The sequence below is a fragment of the Sycon ciliatum genome, chromosome 1 (genome assembly GCF_964019385.1).
Source record: "Sycon ciliatum chromosome 1, ocSycCili1.1, whole genome shotgun sequence".
Lineage (NCBI taxonomy): Eukaryota > Metazoa > Porifera > Calcarea > Leucosolenida > Sycettidae > Sycon > Sycon ciliatum.
In genome coordinates this window covers 73159704-73181413 of record NC_088643.1, presented here as the reverse complement: position 1 = coordinate 73181413, position 21710 = coordinate 73159704, and the positions used below count along the sequence as shown (strand labels likewise).

At 47.0% G+C, this 21710-nt stretch overlaps 1 protein-coding gene and 1 long non-coding RNA gene across 3 annotated transcripts in view; one reads left to right on the top strand and one right to left on the bottom strand.

Moving 5' to 3' along the window:
• The window catches only part of LOC135805344 (homeobox protein Meis2-like), a 48716-nt gene that overhangs the window by 22437 nt on the left and 4569 nt on the right, over positions 1-21710 (bottom strand). For both annotated transcript variants that reach the window (XM_065319367.1, XM_065319368.1), the window contains exons 3-6: positions 20962-21021; positions 20573-20623; positions 9898-10110; positions 5861-5924 (exon numbers count right to left, since the gene is read on the bottom strand). In XM_065319367.1, coding sequence (XP_065175439.1) covers positions 5861-5924; positions 9898-10110; positions 20573-20623; positions 20962-21021 — 388 coding nt within the window. The remainder of the gene's footprint in view (positions 1-5860; positions 5925-9897; positions 10111-20572; positions 20624-20961; positions 21022-21710) is intronic.
• Positions 13398-16120, top strand: LOC135805347 (uncharacterized). Its single transcript, XR_010551132.1, has 2 exons — positions 13398-14045; positions 14130-16120. It is a non-coding gene; the product is annotated as an uncharacterized LOC135805347 (long non-coding RNA).

Genomic DNA, 21710 nt, shown 5'->3' with positions numbered 1-21710 from the left:
ACTGAACGACCTCGACCAAGACCAGCTCACCACCAACTTGGCGTTACTTCGCATTGAGTGGAGCTTCAACCCGCCATCTGCTCCGCACATGGGTGGAGCCTGGGAGCGCCTGGTTAGATCGGTGAAGTCCACCTTGCGGGTGATACTGCATGAGCGTGCTCCGAAGGACGAGGTACTGTTGACCCTCATGATTGAGGCAGAGAGTCTTGTCAACAGCCGACCACTGACGCACGTGCCAGTGGACCCCAACGATCCGGAGAGTCTCACACCTAACCACTTTCTGCTCGGCACATCTAGTAGCGTACAGCCACCCGGAGAGTTTACGGAGCGCGACCTGTGCTGTCGCAAGCAGTGGCGTCTATCGCAGATTCTAGCTGACATGTTCTGGCGACGTTGGCTGAAGGAGTATGCCCCCAGCCTCGGCATATGCAAGAAGTGGCGTGGCGTTGGTCAAGAAATCAGTGTGGGTGATGTAGTAATCATCGTGGACGATCAGCTGCCGAGGGGCTCCTGGCCCAGAGGTCTCGTCACTGTCGTGTTTCCCGGGCGTGATGGGAAAGTCCAAGTTGCAGACGTCAAGACGGCAACCGGCACCTTCCGCCGACCAGTAGTCAAGTTGTGCCGCCTGAATGTCCTCAGCAGTGCAGCTTAGTAATCAGGCTTGTGAGCATGCCTGTTACCGGGAGGAGAATGTTCCTGCCTGATGGTTGAACTTGTGAACAAGATCGACATTGTTTGAATTTGTTGTGGACTTTGTCTTTGCTATTTTCGTTCTGTCTATTCTCTCACCTTTCTTCTCTCTCACGTCTTCTGTAGAACTGCTTTCCAGTCTGTCTCTCTCTTCTCTCTGCTCTTCTCTCTACTCTTCATCTCAAGAACGTTTCTCTTCTCCATTTCTTCGTTCTTGTGCTTCTCTAAACTCCTCTACTCTCTTTTTCTCTTCGTTTGAATTTCCTTGAACATGACGTGACATGTGTTTTTTTGCGCTTTGAACAGTCTTGATTTTCTTTTATGTTTTTTTGCCAAATGTACAGTGAACTGTGCATGTGCGCTGTGTGTGTACAATGCTGCGCGGCTGGCTAGCGATGCGCTACAGGTTTTTTCTGTTGTGTCCGTGATCTATGGCTTTCGCTTTCTTGCAGTTTTCACCGCTTCGCTGCAATAGTTGCTGTTTCCTTGAAGGCGAACTGCGATGCCTCCATTTTCGTAGATGGTCTTGGTGCGCGAGGGGCCGAGCGGACCTCGTGGCTTTTTTGTTTAGTTTCTTTTTCAGAGAGTTTTCCAGGTTTCAGTTTTTGTTGTTGTTTGTGAATACACTTTATACAGTCTTCAAGCGAGCAGTAGTTTTCGATGTGTGGTCGTGACTTGGGTTGTCTGTATTGCCCTGAACAAGGTGGGTCCAGGGGACCTCCCCTGGGAATTTTTTGGAAAACTCCAGTCAGAAATAGCAAAATTTCGCCCTTTCACAAGTTTTCAGAGCCAACTACAGGGAATAATTTTGCATGAATATCAACGCACAATGACAAGTACGGCCTACTATGGGTGCATGTACATACATGTATGTATGCATGATCGATAATACATATCACGTATCCCCGGTTTTAGACGAATCCCAGGGGGTGACCACAGCCAGAGTTGGTCCGGTGACAACCGGACCGGTTCCGGCGGCCCTGCCCGGTCGATTTGATTTGAAGATTGCGCCCCACATGGATTCGCTGTGCTCTTCATGTTTTTAAACGAAATCCACAGATTGCGCCCCACATGGATTCGCTGTGCCCTTCTTGTTTTCCAGAGAAACTCACAGATAGCGCCCCACACGGATTCGCTATGCTCTTCATGTGTTTCAACAAAACCCACAGATTGTGCCCCACATGAATTTTCTCCAGGTTTTCAGCAAAATCCACAGATTTCATGAACCACACACTAACTTGGGTGTGTTCCCAGAAGTCTCAAGGAAGCTCAGGGACACGGATTCACCGTGCCTTGTCTAGCGCCGCAAATATTTTCGTGTCGCCCCAGAATGCGCAGGCCATCTTCAGATTGCACGGAACATACACACTACTACCGTTACTCTACACTGGAGTGTACTGGTCAAGCGGACTGCTGCACGGACAGTGGGTGCTGCGAACAGCAAACCTGGCATGACATACCCTAGTCAGTTATCCCCCCGGCTTGCCAGCATGCTACCTCCAGAATCAGCACACATCAGCCAGAGTTTGCCTACAAGCACAACCCTATTCCAGCCATAGCGCACCAGTTAGTCAAATTTGGCCGTCACGCGGCCAGCACAAGGTATCCTCGACCAAGTCCTTTGCTGTTGCTTAGCAATGCATCGTTTAGCTGGCTTGGACACCCTGCATGCAAGTTTGGCGGCCCTGCGAATTACTGCATGCAGTCATAGCAACCTTCAAAATTCAAGCCGGTTTCCAATAAGCAAGGAATCAGACAAAGCCCCTGAATCAGTGCCCCGCCAGTCACCGGCACTTCATTGAACGTGGAATAAAATGAGCAGATTTGTGATCATCAGACTAATACTGAGCAAAGCACTGTTACGCCAAGTGATCGACTTAGGCATAGGTAGTGTGCGATAGTCCAAAACATGTTTTCCAAAATTGCACCAAAGTCGATGAGGGGCGGGTGGGAGGGATAACATTTGAAATATGTGAAACAGTTTGATGCCCACTGCAGCGTAATCAGCAAGAGGAAGAGGCCGTGGGTGGATTTGTGTTTGCTTTTCGAAGGCTGTGACCATCCATTTGACCCATACAGTTTTTGTGCGAAGGTGTTCTCTTGAGCTGTCAGCTAGGCGCCTGGCAAGTGCATGAAACCTGATCCCTGTGAGGGCTGCAGTGGGCCCGGCGGGCTACCCGGCACAGCTTCCCAGTAAGGATTTCGGGGTTGCTGACTTGTTGCAGTCGGTGTACACTAGTGGTGTGTGGACTTCCTTGCGTGCGCTGCAATGCATGTGTTCAGAGTCCCGCTTGCATGACATCCCATCATGATTCAACCCATCATGACTTGAAGAAGAGAGGTGAGCCGAGCGAAGGGAGCCAGCCCGTGTAGCCAACCTAATCGAGTTCGTTGCCACAGCTGACTATCATTAAACTGTTCGCTCCTATCAACTGATCTTGCGTTATCAGGCCGGTCCAATACAGACTGTATGAACTACATGTATGGGGTGGGTCACAGTATTACACCACTGCATCTGATCTGCACTGAGAAGCATATCTACTGGATTGTGCACAGTTCTCTCCATCAGAGTACCTAGTTTGCCATGTATTGCATACTGCAGCGTGTTCAACAAAGGTACTTGATGTATAGAGTGAAGTCACCATCACAGGTAGAACATCAATACGGAGTGGAATCAGCGAGGGCGTGGATCAACACTATTTTTCGATACTCGTGTTGAGATACAGAAAGGTTGACACTCCCAAACACAACGGACACAAGGAACGGGTAGGTGGAACGACATTTTTACTGGGAAACGAAAAGACGGAGACAAGGACGAACGAAACGACTACATTATGGAAGAGCGAGAGCGAGTGATAGAGAATGCAAGATAAAGGGCCTGGGTAGCTGTGGCAAATATGGGCGTGCAAGTAGCTACCCAGGCCAACAGAAGTAAGCAACAGCACAATAGACCTTATTTGATCACGTGATTTTTGGACTCGCCTCCAGGGATTTGTCGTAAGCTAGGGCACGCGTACGTGAAACGAGTGGCAAGAAAGGCCCAGGTCGTACAAGGGAGTAGTAAAATACCGGTATTTTCTACTCCTGTGTTCCCACGCCAAGTCCTCTGTGCACTGAGTGCAGGTCTCTTGCCACTCCCTGGTTCCCGGGACCCCGGTTCACGTGATTGTGACGTTTATCGAATAAGGTCTATAGAGAGGTTCCGCACTGCGTTAAGTTGAGCAACTTTACGTTAGTAAAAGTAAAAAAAGTAAATTATCGTACCCGTTCCCGAAGGGAACTCACGACGGCCGCTAACACCCGATAAACCCGATAAACTTTACGTTAGTGGGCGGGAAAAACCCGTGAATTCGCGAGTTTGCACTCCACTTACGGAAAGTTGTCTACGGAGAGTACGTAGATAGGGCTTTGATAACGTAGCTGGTTCGTAAGTGGATTAGGGTACACATTTATGGCTCTCTCCCCAGGTCGATCTGGTCGTACACTGCCGCGTTCGGAGTTGCCAAGGGCAGCTATGTGATTTTAAAACTCCGTATGGCGGAGCCCAGATGCGCATGCAGTTTAAGTAAGACTTTCCGTAGATCGACTACGTTTTTTACTAACGTAATTACGTTATGCGGAACCTCTCTAATCTGAGCACATTGTAGGTTTCAGCCGGTTCAAACAGGGCGGCCAAGTGCTATGTGTTTCGTGGCACCCTTCTACTGGGCTGTGTGTGAAATGGATTCCGGTAGGTCAAGTTTACTTCACAATGCATGGCCTGAACTCACGGTACAAGTACATGAATTACATGTGCCTCTGGCCATTTACACCGTATACTTTGCTTTTACATGCGTTGACAAGGGTTTTCCTTTTAGGCCACACCAAGTTAATTCTATGTTTCGCGTCGGGTATTTTCTGGAAAAGGCACGCGGGCGGGCGGAAAAAAACAAAAACAGAAGAAAAAACAAAACTCCATTCTATGTGTACTGAGCCATGTTGCACACAGAATACCACTACTAAACTGTCACTTCTATCCAAAACGACAACAAGACGTCACAGGACAGCTGGCAGACTGGGCTGGAGCGATACAGAGATTTCATGGATGGCTCCTTCTGCATTTTGACATGAGTCGAGTGGGATCCCGCTCCATCACAATCGTGGAAAATCTCGAAGTCCTTGACACCTGGAATCTCTGCTCGCTTGGTGAGCAGGCCCTAGGCCTACCGCACGGCTTGGAAAAATTGAAATTTTCATCTCTCGCACCTTCTACATACCATCGCCTGGAATGCAAGATTATCGAGAAGCTGATAACCTCTGATCTGTCATACTGGCTAGAGAATGTTCGCCAGAACAGCCATCGACTGGCTCGTCAAGGTTCTTTTTTTTCTTGTCAAGGATTCGAAAAGGTACGCGGGCGGGTGACGCGAAACATAGAAATAACTTGGTGTGGCCTTACCGACTCAAACTTATTGACCGGAGAGTGGACTTGTCGAGTCAGTCGTTTCACCCCTAGTATACACCGTGTAAATACTAGAAAAGAGTGCTGTCACACCTTTGTCATGTGACCAAAGTAGTGTAGAAAATGATCATGTCATGTAGTGGGGGAACACGGCAACATAACCGACATCATGTGACCCATAGACACGGCAACATAACCAACATCATGTGGCCCATAGACACGGCAACATAACCGACATCATGTGACCCATAGACACGGCAACATAACCGACATCATGTGACCCATAGACATGGCAACATAACCGACATCATGTGACCCATAGACACGGCAACATGGCCGACATCATGTGACCCATAGACACGGCAACATAACCGACATCATGTGACCCATAGACACGGCAACATGGCCGACATCATGCGACCCATAGACACGGCAACATAACCGACATGATGTGACCCATAGACATGGCAACATGGCCGACATCATGTGACCCATAGACACGGCAACATGGCCGACATCATGTGACCCATAGACACGGCAACATGACCGACATCATGTGACCCATAGACACGGCAACATGACCGACATCATGTGACCCATAGACACGACAACATAACCAACATCATGTGACCCATAGATACAGGGATTGACTGGAGTAGGAATCAACATGCCTGTCCCCTACGGTCATGTGATGGATTCGAAACCACTCAATTGCATACAGGTACACACCTCTAGGATGGAGCTGGAATTGACTGGGCCGGTTCTCCAATGAATCAGCTGATCTCTTCCCGACCTGCTCACGCCGGAACAAGAAATCATTACGCAAAGTGGAAAAAAGTCATAGTGTTATATGCATGTAGATGTCAGACAAATGGAGCAATGCGGGGTAAACACTGAAAAAACCAGAGATGCCCCGAGTAGTATTGCTGTGCTGTAGGTGTGTGCTCGCCATTGTTTTGCACACTGTGTGTGCTGCCAAGAGTCCATAATCCCCCAGAGCGCACAACTGGACGGGGTTGTGGGACGGCGTAATCCGTGATGTACGTCATTTTTTTGGGTCGGACTTGCGTCATTCCGTCGACGCGGTCCACCACGGAGATACTCTACCCTACTCATGATACCCACAGTCAACTGGGAACTTGTGGCCAGGCACAAGGGGTACATGGATGCAGCTAATGGGGTCGTTTTCGGCACTTGTGCCAGTGGTTGTGAGACTTATCCACTCAACCCCACCGTTAGGCGCTGCATCTGCCGCTAGGGTTTATCGGGTGTTAGCGGCCGTCGTGAGTTCCCTTCGGGAACGGACACGATAATTTACTCTTTTTTTATTTACTCATGATGTCACACTATGACGTGCAACGCGGATTTCGCCGTCCCAGATCTGAACAGTGAAGTTGCGCACTCTGGGGGATTACATGGACTCTTGGTGCTACCTATGCACCCACATAGTTGTGTACGGTACACATAAAATAGTACCCCAAGGCAAAGCCTCGGTTCGTATTACAGGTTTCTATAATTATGATAGCCATAAATCTGAGGTCGAGACCTCTTTCTATTTATTTAAAACCATCTGATAAAGAGTCCCACACACACAAAAGCAACCACAACCCAGTGGGTTTCTAAAAAAAAAAGGTGTCGTTATCAACATGTGGTGGAGTCAGTTTTCACAGAATTTTCAACGGTCGAATGCTGCTGCTTACGTTCTTCTTTATCAACTGTCACCATTTCACTTTTGTCTACATCGACAAACTAGAATTGCACTGAATGAGGTCTACTGCGCTGTGGTCAATGTTGTGTGCAGGTCTAAAAAAGACAGTTTAAAGCTCTTCAATAATTAGGAGAGTGTCCGGGTGTGTTGGCCAATAATCTTTTTCAGTCTAGGTAACGTGGGCTTCCACCGTCTGCAAAAATGTGAGTGGTTTTCAGAAATTGATTAGCGCAAACTAACTACTCTGTAACTTGGCTGATTGATTGTCTTTGGGCACCATCATTCACCTGGAGGCCAGCCAAGTTGTTTCCGATATGAATCATTTTGTCGCAAACGAAGCCGTGCATGAAAGTGGACTTTGTGCCAGATCTACCCATGACAGCAGCATTCAGAAAGGAGTATGGCCCAGGGATGCATTGCCATCGCATCTTCACCGCTAAAAAAAATGAAAAAAGTGCGTCATGTGTGCAGCACAAATAAAGGACTACGGCGGCAATTCGGGGTTAAAAATATCAACCCCGCGGCAAGCTGATGCTGCTGTATTATGCACATCAACACACTCACACTCACGCACACACACACACACACTTGACATCGGCAAACTGCTGGCAGCTGTGAATGAAGAAGGCAAGGAAAAAGGCTAGAACTGGAATGCTAGCAAGACCAAATTGACACACACACAGTTTGCAGCTAGCCCAGCAATCCTCTCCACTATTATCGGCAGGTGGTATTAGATGATGCTCTGAAAGACGTCTGCAAGTTTTAAAACCCAGGTTTATTAAGGTGGCTGGGGCGGTACAACTTTTTTGGGAAATTTTGACTGCATTTTTGAGTTTATCGGCAAGGCAGAGATGAAATTTGAAAATGTTTTCTGGTGAATCTCTGGAGAATAGCCTTCTCTAGCTTCCTATAGTTTTATTTTTACTTTTGGACAAAATTTGAAATTGTTTTATGAAAGGTTCGTGTTATTTTTTCACGGACCTTTCATAAAACTTTTTCAAATTTTGTCCAAAGTAAAAGTAAAACTATAGGAGGCTAGAGAAGGCTCTTCTCCAGAGATTCACCAGAAAACATTTTCAAATTTCATCTCCACCTTGCCGATAAACTCAAAAATGCAGTCAAAATGTGATCAAAATGACCCCTAAAAAGTTGTACCGCCCCAGCCACCACCTTAAAGGCAGTGGACGGTGACAGTTCTGACAATGGCAAGACCTGGATTGCTAGCGCTAAGAGAAAGACACTACTAGCAGACCGAGATGATATCCGGCCTCCGCAGTGCAAAGACAACCACTTATCACACGGGTTGAAGGTGCGGCTAACAAAAAGGCCTTACATGGCCCGTCATTACGTATGGTGTGGAAGAGCGGACATTGTGGTTGGCAGATGGGAAGCGTATTCAGTTGGCTGATGTGTGGGTAGAGTGTTGTGGACTGAGCATAGATCTGACGAGAGCATCTAAGAGGAATTACGCATATATTTATGGTTTGTGCATTAGTTCGGCTAAGAGCGCATGGTGGTGATGGGTGGAATACGTAGTAAATTATCATCCATGTGAAAGCTAAAATGAAGTATGGAGCATGCGAGTGACAAAAATGTGGCCAGCCATGGCACTACATGCTACTAGTCAAACTGTCTCAAATAAATTATACTCTACTTTTATTGCAAACATAAAGGACCAACAGTTACAGTGTCTGCTCCAGGATTGTAGGACAGCCGGGTACACGTGTACCTGGCGCAACCATTTCAACCGGGTCGGAGCCGGGTACATGTGTACCTGGCGCAACCATTTCAACCGGGTCGGAGCCGGGTACACATGTACGCCCAATGATATAAAGGCGAATGGATAAGCCGCATTTAGAAAAGAGAGGACAAGAATTAGAAAATTACGAAAGAAGAAGAAGTATCTGACACATACACGCCATGTAGTCAGTCCTTTCGAAAGTGTAAAGTACCAACCGGGTCACAGGTGACCCGGCACTATATTTTCAACCGGGTCCAAGCGCCGCCCAACCGGGTGGATTAACCGGCTCACCCGGCGCTGGAGCAGACACTGAGTTAAGAGTAGAGCCCACACGCTCTCTTCCATTTTAAAGGACCAAGGAAGTACAAATTACGTTACCGGTATAATGTCCACTAACACCACCAGTTACTAAACAATCAGCTCATGCGATAACATTGCACGACACTGACCGACGGTACTGGTGCTCTACAACTAACTGGCTATCAGCTCTAGCACATATTGGATGCGCACTCCGACAGCTTTCCAACTTGGAATGTTCTAAGTTATAGGAGTAACATAGGAGGGGAAGGTGAACGCAATCAAGACACGCATAACCTGAAAGTCTTAGCTGTAAAGGATATTGGAATGCGCATCCAAGACGTGCTAGAGCTGATTGGCATTTAGTTGTAGAACGTCAGTTCTGCCGGTCAGTGTCGTGCAATGTTATCGCATGAGCTGATTGTCGAGTAACTGGTGGTGTTAGTGGACATAATAGCATAACTTGTAGTTCCTTGGTCCTTTTCTTTGTAATAAATCTATCCTTGGCCCACCATCCGAGTCCATCCTTACTCTCCTTTCAATAGATCGTTCTGGGTGCTACATACGCTCACAGGTTGCATTTCGTTTGACAAGACAATATTGAATATCGGAACATGGAAATGGGTTAAATGTTTCAAGTTTTCAGCATCCGTAGGAACGCCACCACCCTGCAAAGATCAGAGGCGTAGATGCAGCTCAGTCTTAAAGCGGTGGGAGATGAGCAGATCAGCCCACCAGCAAAGTGGTCAAAGACCGAAACACCAACAGCACAAATACAAGTTTTGTTTTTTCACAGCTGAGCGTAGGGAAAGAGTGCAAAAAAGGTATTTTTCAATCACAAACATTTTTGAGAAGTTGATCTTGTCCTGCGCAACTCTGTAGAACCTATCATCGTGGTCTTTGTTTCTCCCCATCGTGAGCATGATTGCTCTGGTAGACCACTACTCCATTACTGAATAGTTGCCCTGTGAGTGAAAAAGGCTATTTCGTAGAACAAGTCCCCGGTGGCAGTACACTCACCAGTACTGATCCTCCGGTCTCCACTGTTCCTGGCGTAGCACCGTCTCCCCGAGGCTCCACTGTTCCTGGCGTAGCACCGTCTCCCCGAGGCTGGTACACCGGTGCCTGCTGCAACGGCTTCACACTATTGATGATAGCACTGGACTTCTCCAGGAAGTATTTCTGGATGCGACAGATCTGCTGTTGCTTGCGTCTGTGACATTGCTTGTGAAGCTGAAAATGCGACAAGACACAACGCAATCCATTGGTATAACGCCATAACGATGTTTGCTCGTCTTCAGATACACTGAGATCTGTTGCTGGTAAGCAAAGGCACTTGCAGTCAGGGAAAGACATTACCCAATGTGAACTAGGCAGTACAACAGGAACAAAGAAACAATTTCACAAATACCGTGCACACAAAGCGTAGTAGGCCGGCATGAACGGTCTGCCTTTCACTCTGGCAACAAGTATGCATACTTCGGGACAATGGATCGGTGTAGATGTCTTGCCCTCGTGACATGATCAACAGTGCATTCTAGCAGGGCTGAACACCCTAAAAACCTAGGTTCTACTCAACGGAGAGTAACATCTGGCTAAGGTTGATGTTGACCGTTGATGAGCTCCTAATTCCATGTTGGATGGATTGCAGGGTTAACCCATCAGCTCTCTTCAATCACAAGCTGGCTACAACCGTGATTCGTCAATTTAGAACCGGGTTACTTGTAGTTCGTACCCTGCAAACTATAGCAACCCCAGGTCACGGTCTTTTCTCTCGACAGGGTCATTAGCCAGGTCAGTAAATCGGGTGATCCGGTTCGGTTCTAGTTCAGGGGCGTCGGAACCAGTGCGGCAGGTGCGGCCAAAGCCGCACCAATAATTTTCGAATTTGTTATTATTATTATTATTTTTTTTACATTTCAACCTTGTTGGTGGCTTGTCGACTCTTGTACGAGGTCATTTGCTATTTTTGGACACTCAAATTAAATAGCACCCTATTATGTTGGTTTGTAAAATAAATTAATTTTTTTTCTTGCTTTTCTATTGGCACACTTATGCTTTACCACCACCACACACACCTGAAGGCCTAAAGGTGAAGCGTGCGGCCACAACTTGACCTGATCAAAGGCGTCTTTTTTTACTGCTTTCGCAATGCGAGCAATTATTGGACAACTAAATTAAATAGCATCTAGCAGCAGTCTGCAATGGTGGGGACAAGTATAACTTGCACAGGACATGAAAGTGGGGTAAGGCTATGCCTATGAGACCGGCTGATATGAGTTCTAATGACAGGCCGTTCATAGCAAGCTTGTCAAGGCCTTTCAATGTGACACACAATTTAAAGGGTCGCTCAAGGGTTTTCATGGACGTCATATTCAAGAACAGAGGAGAGCACTCCAGTGTGGCGCATCTCCTTCTCATATTTCGCAAAGAGTGGAGGGCAAAACGTCTTAACTAGCCGCTGCGTCCTTCTTTGTTAGGAAGTGTTCACTGGTGCCAGGTGAGTGGAACGCTCGCACTGCTAAAAGAGATTTCTCCTGACCAGAACTCCTCCACAAACGCACGGGCTGAGAAGACGAGGAGACTCTTCCAGGCGGATTCGAGGTGGAAGACGTAGTCTCTGGGGTTGATGGAAGGGATACAACATCCCCCATGTCGACATTCTCTCCGTCATGCGACGTAGAGTCGACGGAATCCTCCATTATTTACTATTTAATCGAAATTTTCAAAATTACTCAATACATCACCTAAGAATAGTAAAGAAAACGCCCAGAAAGAAACGACTTTCGCCGCTAAAAATAGGAAGGAAGAAACTTGAGGACCACACGAAGACACTCTTGTCAACAATGTGTCCACCAAGGAAAGGACAACGACTCAGGAGGACTCTACTTCCATATTTAATGATAGCTTGCATGCCGTCCTACCGGTAGGACCACGGGTCCTACCGGTAGGACCCAAGAAATCGCGCTGCAAAAGTGCTTTTGGTTGAGAAATTTCTTGAAACAATTGTTGAGATGAGGTCTTTGTCAGGCAAAGTAATGGCGCAAAATGCAAGACTATGTCCAGTGCATTGCATACGCGCAATTTTATCGATTATCAAAATGGCCGCACATACTCCTGTTGGAGCGCTAGCAACTCTGTCCAAAGTGAATTTTGATCATGGCACATCAATCGTGGTGAGGTACTAATGTTTTTATTAGTCTGCCAAGGCAGTGGGATGCATAATTCCATACACCGTTTCCATGGTTACTATTTGCTGTTACCATGGAATTTCGTACTATGCCTTGTGCGATCACGTCTAAAATTTGTGGACTCCTTCACTAGCCCCTGAGCAACAGTTTAGGGTCAAGTTTTAGGTCAATGTTAGAACAGAGGCCATGCAGCATGTCTGTGTATGATGGTCCTACCGGTAGGTCCTACCGGTAGGACCGAGGTCTATGCAAGCTATCATTAACTGATTTGTCCAAAAATTGCGACATGTCCAAAAATTGCGAATCACCTCGTACAGGTACCATGTTTTACATCGACAATGCGGTGTATCATCAGCATGCATTATTCTTTTTATTATTATGGCTTTTTAGGCCCAATTTTCAAAAAATTTCCCAGGGGAGGACCCCTGCACCCCCCTCTCACACTTTCGCCGCACCAATGTTAAACTCCTTCCGACGCACCTGTAGTTACACCTCTAAATTACCTCATACCAAGTGTACATAGCCAGGAGTGTGCACTTCTATCCTATCTTCAGCTGCGATGGACTTGTAATAGGTGTATGCATTCTAAGACAGTACAATACTCACTATTCGTATTTCCCGCTCCTTCACCATAGCAATGAGATCCCATCAAGTACAGAAGAGCGCATGCTCCAGTGGTTCTCTAGTTCTAGTCTTTGTGTCTATTCTTCCCACTCTTGTCTACTCTCTTGTCTAAATACTTCTTCCATGTAATTATTCAATACTACAAAACCCTGTGTTCTAAGAGTGTGAGGGGCCTGCATTTAGCCGGGAGCTAACAGACTCCTAACTTTCTCGCGGAAGTATTTCTGAATGTATACGCCTTTCCGTGCTGGTCACATAGATACAGTATCGTTTGTTAGCTTCAGGATATACGGATCTAGAGTTTGCTGCTCTGCTTCAACTGTCGTAGCTGCAATGTACATGTTCTTCGCACTTTTGATCTCTGACTGGGCATGATGGCATCATTGAACCAAATGAATATTCAATGCAACCATTACAATTATACAAGTGCACGTTCTTCAAATCCGTTGATCCGCGAGCTGCAGAAAGTGCTCAATGTCAGAGACAGAACTTAGTACATAGCAGACTCAGCAGAAGACGTTCAGGTTGGTTGTCACTCTGAGTTTCATGCCGTTGGGCAATCACCAGACAACTGATACTCGGGTCTACCCAACAGTATGCTTATAAACACATAGGGCCACAAGCATAAACAAATTTAGCGCTAAATCTGGTGTAAGGTATGGGGAGAAAGCTGGCGCGGGCCAAGGCGCGGCAGTAGAAGTGCCAGGAGGGTGACGGGCAACAGGCAGGTGTGAGCATGAAAGCGCGGAAAGAGGCGATGGGGAGGCAGTGTACAGCAGATGGGTGGAGGTGCCAGGAAGATGGCGGGCAATGGGCCAGTGAGATCGTTAGGCGGTCTTTGGGTGACGGGCAGGCGTGAGCAGAGTGGCATAGCCAACAACAGGCCAAGGGATTGTGGTATTGATAATTGAGCACTCTCTGCAGCTCGGGGATCAGCGAATTTGTCCACGCTCCTGGCTTTACATCACCAGCAATCAGCGACATCGCGCCTGACAAAATTTTTTCAAATAAAATATTTCCACCCCAACGTCACTGCTGGTGCTGAGCTCGCGCGATCAAGTGTGAAGTTTTTTTTGTGATCTCAATGAAAAAGGATTTTTTTGAACTCACGCTGTACACAACAAGCTCTCTGATCTGCATGTCTTTTTCGGTGGAGGTGATTTTTGTTGTTGTTATTGTTGTGGCTGGCGACGAGAAGGCTCTCATTTACGCTAGGTATCTCATAGACAGAATGAGCCTGGTTTTTACGCCAAGCTGATGTTTTCAGCAGCAGTCCGCTGTGGAGAAAATTCAAGCAGTCTTAGGGGCCTGAAGTTTTTGCTGCTTCTTACCGGATCGACAGTGGGAAAGAAGGTACGTTTATTTTATTGTAATAAATCAGGTCGCGAGGTCGACACAATTGAGCTGTTCGTTGCACTGTGAATTTTGTTGCTTTAGGGTGGCAGCGTGCAGTACCTTGTGAAATGGAGAGACTTTATCCTCTATGAGCTTGGGAGTATGAAGATATCAGATATCAGTGACGATCTATCAGGTGATTTCATTTCATTTTGGGTGAATTTATTGAATGTATTCTTCAATGCATGAATTTGAAAATCTCCCTTTTGTTTGCTGTAGATATTTTGATGGTTCGGGGAATGTTGGGCCCTTTCTCAGTTGACGAATGTTTGAGGCTGCTGATGGAGCTTGCACTGCTGTGCAGTGAAAAATAGAAGTGAAATAGTCACAAAAGGCACAATGGAGTTTTACGTGTAATAGTGCTCCACATTATTGTGTCGAGCCCTCTCCGCTGGCAGAAGGAAGTTTTCCTCCTTGAAACGAAATAGTCTATTCCTGACTTTCGAATCAGAAACTGGACAAAGGGGGTTGGGACCGAAGAATTTCCCTGTGAAGTTCTTTCCTCCAGGTTGGGATGCTTGCATGAACGTACATGGACAAGGCCCACGGGCTCACTACCTGATTACCTTGACAGGAGGGGATCGTGCTGCCCGGCAGTTTGTCTCTTCCACAGAAAGGGGCATTGATTAATCATGAGCTTACCGCAGAGCACAACGAAAGCATTGTAGCATGAAACTAATTTGTCTGAATACAAATCTGCACAATGGCACAGACGGCTAATGGAGGTAAAGCATAGCATCACCAGCATTGTATTCCTGGAAGCAGTGCAAGTTATAGATTTAGGTATCAATATTTATCTAAGCTTTAGCGAAGTCCGGACGCAGTACATTACTAGTGTGAAAGATAGAAGAAAAAGCGATGATATCCGTATATACCCGGAAAGAGAGGTGAGAGTGGGTGGGAGTAAGTGAAAGCACTTGTACAAGCTAAACATCTGTGCAACCGGAAAGAGCAGAGAAAAGACTAAAGCAATTACACAGGCCATGCGTACGAGGTAATTTAGCAGTGAGACCCAAACATTCTTGTAAACCAGAATGCAGCTTCAGCACACATTTTCTATTTCTTCATGTTGCGCTGCTGTTGCCGTTTCCCAACGATATGATGAGGCTCTCCGTTATGCTTCTGCTGGTTTTCCTGTGCAGGTATGTGCTGCCGTAGCTCAGAGAAATCTTTGGCCAGGGTAGCCAAGATGGCATCACCCACATCCTCGTCTCCTTCAGGTTCACTTGTAGGTTTGGCATTCATGCTTGACATCTCCTTCAGTACTGTGTAGGTCTTCTCCTATTGGTTTTTGTCTGCCCATACCATTTGCACTGCTCAGTGATGTCGGCGACAGTCGCCTCCAGCTCACCATTTTCCATTTTTTCTTTACTTTTTGGATACGCTGTGTGTCCTTGAGGTAGCATTTGAGGCTGACCAGTTCTTCTACCTTTGTTTTGCAAACATTCTTGTCTAGTGTTCAGTGATCGAACCCAGTCAACGTTGAAGCACCCTTGTTATTTCTTTCCGTTTCTTTTTATTCTTGTACACCGCTGCCTGCAACTGCATTTTAATAGGTTTGCGAGAATCTCTTTTCACCTGCAGCAACCAGAGTTTGAAAGTACCGACACAAACTGGAAGCATGCCCAGTTTCCAGACAACTAGCTGCTTCAAAAATTCTTATGTCAGATGAGTGACTGGTTGCGCAGCCGACATTATGGTGACATAATGTGTCCTTGTAGTTCTGTTTATTATTACTTGTATATTTCACTGTTCGCGTCAAACTCGGCTAAAGGCCGAGTTTTCCGCATCCGTAGGAACGCCACCACCCTTCAAGGATCGTGTGTTTTTTTATAGCAGTGTATTTTGGTATTTGCTTTGACCATCAGTCCTTGGCTGATGCTGGTCATACCTTCAACATGTTGACGCGTTTTTCAAGGCATTCAATATACGTAGGCCGCAAGATTCTATCTTTTCATACTGAATACCGATGGCTAGTGCTTCCCCACTAGCTGCGCAAGTGTCACATCTGGCTGCGGCCAACTACCCTTTAATTTGTGTGTTGCCGCTATTGCTGTCTATGTCTCTGTGTGTGCCAGTATATGAGGAACGAGAATTGGTGTTGTTGTTGTTGTAGTCGTTGTTGTTGTTGTTCTGGTTGTCATGGGCTGTGGCTGTTGAATGTAGGCTGTTGCTTTTGTTGTTGTACTTTTAGTTGAAGCTGCATCACAAATAGGTAACCACCTTGATGATGGTGCACAATATCCGTTGAAGAAGCCGCAAAAAACACTGTATTCTCAAACCAGTGACCTGCAGAATGAAACCAAGTATCAAGCTGGCAAAGCTGTCAGCCACTCTAAACGAAATTTACACCAAACAAGTTGCTATTTGTCAACAGGCGCTAGGCTAGGCAGTCATAAAATTCGACTCCCTGACTCAGTCACTCTAGACTACGAGTCGTACAGAGTACTGACTGTATACATATGTGTCACTGAGTACTGTGAGTAGTCTACGTCCTTGTACATGACAGCATGCATCATGTCATGTCAGTACATCGACATGGCATGCATCCAGCACATGGCCATGGGAAAGCCCCTACAAAATGGCCTTCAGAGAAAGCCACGCGGTTGGAGAGGTAGTTTACTCGAAAAAAACTGAGAAAGAAGTGCTTTTCATCTTCTTGCTGTTCAATGTCAAGCCAGAAACAATTGAGAAGCTGGTTGAAATGTGCAGAATGAGGCGATTTCCCAGATCTTTGAAGCTAGAAAGCGCACTGGACCTGCAATCTTTTGGAACTGGTCCTTCTTGAGGACAGAGATCAGACTAGCCAGGTGACAATGCTGTGGTTTGTTGGCTGACAATATTTGGAGGAAGCTTCAGAAATGACCATGAAGAAGGTCAATTCTTGCTATTTCCTCAAGATCACCAAGGTAACAGATACTTTTCAGTGGAGAAGAAAATCATGATTCTTAGGAGTTGAGATCGCATCGGTTGTTCAATGTTTTTCACTTTCGTTTTTTTCGTTGTGTAACTGTTTGTCTTGTTGGCGTGGTTCACTGGTTTGATGCCTTACATTTCGATCATGGCCATAGTTCAGAGCAATTTTCTTCCTTCCAAGATCACTCTCTGCAGTAAATGCGCAAATATTTTACGGAATTTCGGACTCTGTGGGATGTCATATAATTGCTGGTAATGAACCAGTCGAGCACTCTACCCCTACACTGCAAGCTAGCTATGGACGCTTGAAGGCCAATACAACTGGGATATTCCCTGAAGAACATCCCTCTACCGTCACACAAGCAGTACCGGAAATGTCTGATTGACAGGATTGAGCAAGTCATCAAGCGTATGAGGTGGGCCACCTTGTTCTACCTCAATGGCGAGGATCGCGAAGAGGAGCAACCAGAACGCTTCGGCTTCAAGAGCAGGACCTGTCCTCCGCAAGTCTATGAATTGAAGGCCTTTGAAGAGGACCTCATTCGCGTGGCTGAAATGTTCAGCTTCCGCCAAGTATCAGACAGCCTCCAAGACGCTATGAGAAAAGACACCAAAACGATCAAAAACTCTCAGGACATCAATCGTGAAAGCCGATAAAACCCGGAATTTGTACCAAGTACCAAAAGAGCAATACAGCAAGCTGATGAGAGAGAACATCACCAAAAACTACAAGATCGCGCCTGAGAATGCTTACGATGAAGTCAACAGCGAGGCGAGGGAGATCGCTGAGGGTCTAGATCTTCAAAACAGGATGGATGTACTGGCTAAGTCAGAAGCATTTATAACACTCAAAGATCATAAAACAACTTCGCTAGAGCGCTGCCCTGCAGACTCATTAACGGTATGCTTTCCAACGGCCAAAGAGAGTTGGAAAGCTTGTGTCTTTGTGGGTAACTTGAACATTTGGGGCTCATGTAAAATCGCACTGATTTTGGGATTTCCCTGCAACTTTTTGCTTCAGCAAAAATGTTGTGCTTGACCGCATTCCTGTCACTTCGCAGTGGCTTTTCGTTGGTGCAGTTTGTATCCCACCCTCCCACCCCTGACTTCTGGGTGTGTGTTTATCGATATTATCTTATTGGCCATGTGGCTGTGGCAGTTACGACTGCTTTTCTTTTTTAGTTAAAAAAAAACAAAAAACCTAGGGGTGGTGTGTGCGTCGCGGGCCTTTGTATGGTTACGTACAGCTTCAGATTGTATAGCTAGCGCCAGGGGAGTTCAATTGAATCTGCATGGGAAGAATACTACTGTATTGTGATTGAACTGAAGCTGGATGATGACCGTGTGGTGAGTGTGTGGGGTTTTTCAAGATACCGCCCTGGGGCAGGGTTGTAGGTCCTTTAGCTTGGACGGGTGTTGTTACATTCATTGTAACATCTTGTCGTTTTCTGTGTGCTTTGCTGTGCGACTAGCAGCAGTATCTTGTGCTTATTTTTCTTATCTCTATGCATCCAATTATTTAAAAAAAAAAAAAAAATCAGGAAGAGGATATAATATCAATAAATAAAGCCATTGCCGAGCCACCGTGCTCACAGCAGAGACTTCTGTGTGTGTTATTGTCGTGAAAGTGGACCACAAAGACCCAGCTAAGACGGAAGTGGGTGTGGTGAGCAAGAGAAGATCGTGGCTGCTGTGCATTGCCAAACGGCCGTGAACCTATGGAGGAACACCATGTCAGTGAACGAGTGGTTCAAGGAGATACCCGACAAACAGCGCCACACGTTCCCCAATGCTTTGACGTGGTAAAATTCTACCCGTCAATTGGTGAGCAGCTCCTCCGTCAGGCTTTATCGTTCGCGGAGCAATTCACCACGATCTAACCGCGTGAAATGGACATCATCCTTCAGGCCCGAAAATCGATCCTATTCCATGATGGCCGCCCCTGGATGAAGGACAAGGGCGACATGTTTGACGTAACAATGAAAAGTTACGATGGCGCCGAGACGTGCGAACTTGTGGGCGCCTTTCTTCTCAACCAGCTCTCAAGCCACGTCGATAGATCCGCTAGTCGATAGATCCGCTATCGCCTCTATAGAGACGATGGACTGGCCGCTCTCAAGGACACCAGCCCACAGGCTGCAGACCGCCTCAGAAAAAAGCTGACGGAAATCTTCAAGCGCTTCCACCTAAGAATTACCATCGAAGCGAACTTGAAGGTGGTGGATTTCTTGGATGTCACGATGAGCCTGGACTCAGGGAAATTTCAACCCTTCCGAAAGCCGAATGACAACCCGCTCTACGTCAGCAAGCAGTCCAATCACCCGCCTGGGATCACCAACAACATCCCTGCTGCTGTCAACAAGCGCCTTTCCACTATATCAAGCGACGCCGAGGCATTCAACCATGCAGCCCCCGTGTCCCAGACCGCATTAAAGGCCAGTGGATACAATGAAGTGCTGAGCTTTCAGCCCGAGGCACGTGAGCAGAGGGGCAGGAAGAACCGCAGCCGGAAGGTCATATGGTTCAACCCCCCCCCCCCCCCCCCCGTACTCCAAGAATGTCAGCACAAACGTTGCTGGTAGGTTCCTGAGCCTTGTCTCCAGGCACTTCCCGAAAACATCCAAGCTCGGGAAGATTTTCAACCGTAACACCCTGAAAGTGAGCTACAGCTGCATGCCCAACATGGGAGCGGTGATCAGCAGCCACAACAAGAGCAACCTGCGAGAGCCAGAACAAACTAAGGCATGCAACTGCAGAATCAAGGAGTCTTGCCTGCTGCGCGGAGAGTGCCAGACCAAAGAGATAATGTACGAGGCCACTGCCGAATCTACCAGCAAGATTTACATCGGTCTATCAGAGACACCTTTCAAAGCCCGTCACGCCAACCACCTGACCTCCATGCGTTACGAAAATCAATGAAATTGTGGTACAGGGCTAGCTGCCGATCTCGGTTTTTCTCAATCAGCATCCGTAAGTTGAAGATCTCCTCCACCGTGCTACGGCCTGCATGAAACCCTGCCTGCTCAACGGAAAGTAGCTGCTCCACCTGCGGCTGCTATCGGCGAAGAATGATTTTAAGGAGAACTTTGCTTGCATGGCTGATAAGGCTGATTGCACCCCAATATCAATTATTAATAACACAATCCCTTGGCTTGTTGTTGGCTATGCCACTCTGCTCACGGCTGCCCGTCAACCAAAGACCGCCTAGCGATCGCACTGGCCCATTGCCCGCCATCCTCCTGGCACCTCCACCCATCTGCTGTACACTGCCTCCCCATTGTCTCTTTCCGCGCTTTCATGCTCACACCTGCCTGTTGCCCGCCACCCTCCTGGCACTTCTACTGTCGCGCCTTAGCCCGCGCCAGTACACCAGTCTTAGCGCTAAATTTGTTTATGCTTGTGGCCCTATGTGTTTATAAGGATACTGTTGGGTAGACCCGAGTATCAGTTGTCTGATGATTGCCCAACGGCATGAAACTCATAGTTACAACCAACCTGAACGTCCATCGCTGAGTCTGCAATGCACGTTCTTCTATATTATTGCTAGACGGGAGAAGTTCAGGACTTACATCGAGCAATTTTGTGCAGTTGTCCAGTAAATTTGACATCTCATCCAATATCTAGACAAGAAGAGAGAGAGAGAGAGGGAGAGAGAGAGGGGGGGGGGGGGGGGGGAGAGAGAGAGAGAGAGTAGCTTGGCATGTTTGCAAGCATTCTTAGCTTCACAAGGCGCTCGAAGATGCTGCTGGTGTGCTCATTCCATTCGTCAGACACAACAGACTACTAGTAGCTTCAAAATTAGCACCCGGCAAATTCCAAGTGGTGACATTATGTTATTTCATGCTACATCATAACAATTATTTCCCATTGATTGGAGATTGCTATGAGATTCTGTCACACTTTCTGCAAATCCTTAGTTCCATAGAAATGCATAAGGGTAGACAAACAATGATCTTACAGCTTGGGTTATGTCATCCATTCCTTCCTGGACCTTCGGAGTACGAATGCGAGTCCTATCCTGTAGGCAAAACACATCAGTATATGGTTGTATTGGTTGATCTGCAATCATCCAGTGTCATCTCGTGCCAAAAAAGCATGAAACAAGACTTGATTTTGTGCGCAGTTCCTTTCACCTTGCTACTATTTCCATGTTTTGTAGAGTTGCCCGGCATTTGAAATACGCATGGCAACTGGTGGGTAAATCTTCCAAACTGAATGCAAACATGCCTGTCGTCGAGTGCAGCCGTGTGAATCCACACAGCCACTTTTCTCGTGAATCACTAGCTATAAAACGTGCATGTGCCTGTCGTGTGAATTGCCTAATATGTGCAACTGTAAACGCCAAATTCAGACCAATCCAGAGTATGACCCCCGCCTCTCCCCCCCCCCCCCCCCCCAACACACAAGACACAACATAACATACGACAATCACTACTAGTGTGTACGTGTGTATGTGTGTGTGTGTGTGTGTGTGTGTGTGTGTGTGCGCGCGCGTGTGGTGCAATCCCAGCATAAGTTACTATGTCTAACATAGCTGTTCGCTATCATCGCTTCCGCGATGGGCATGTCTGAGTCTGAGTCTGAATGTGTGTGCTGTGTGTGTGTGTGTATGTGTGTGTGTGTGTGTGTGTGTGTGTGTGTGTGGAGGGCACCAACACGCAGCCCCGCCATGGACCCAAGCGTGGTTGGAGAGATGTGGCAGCTTCA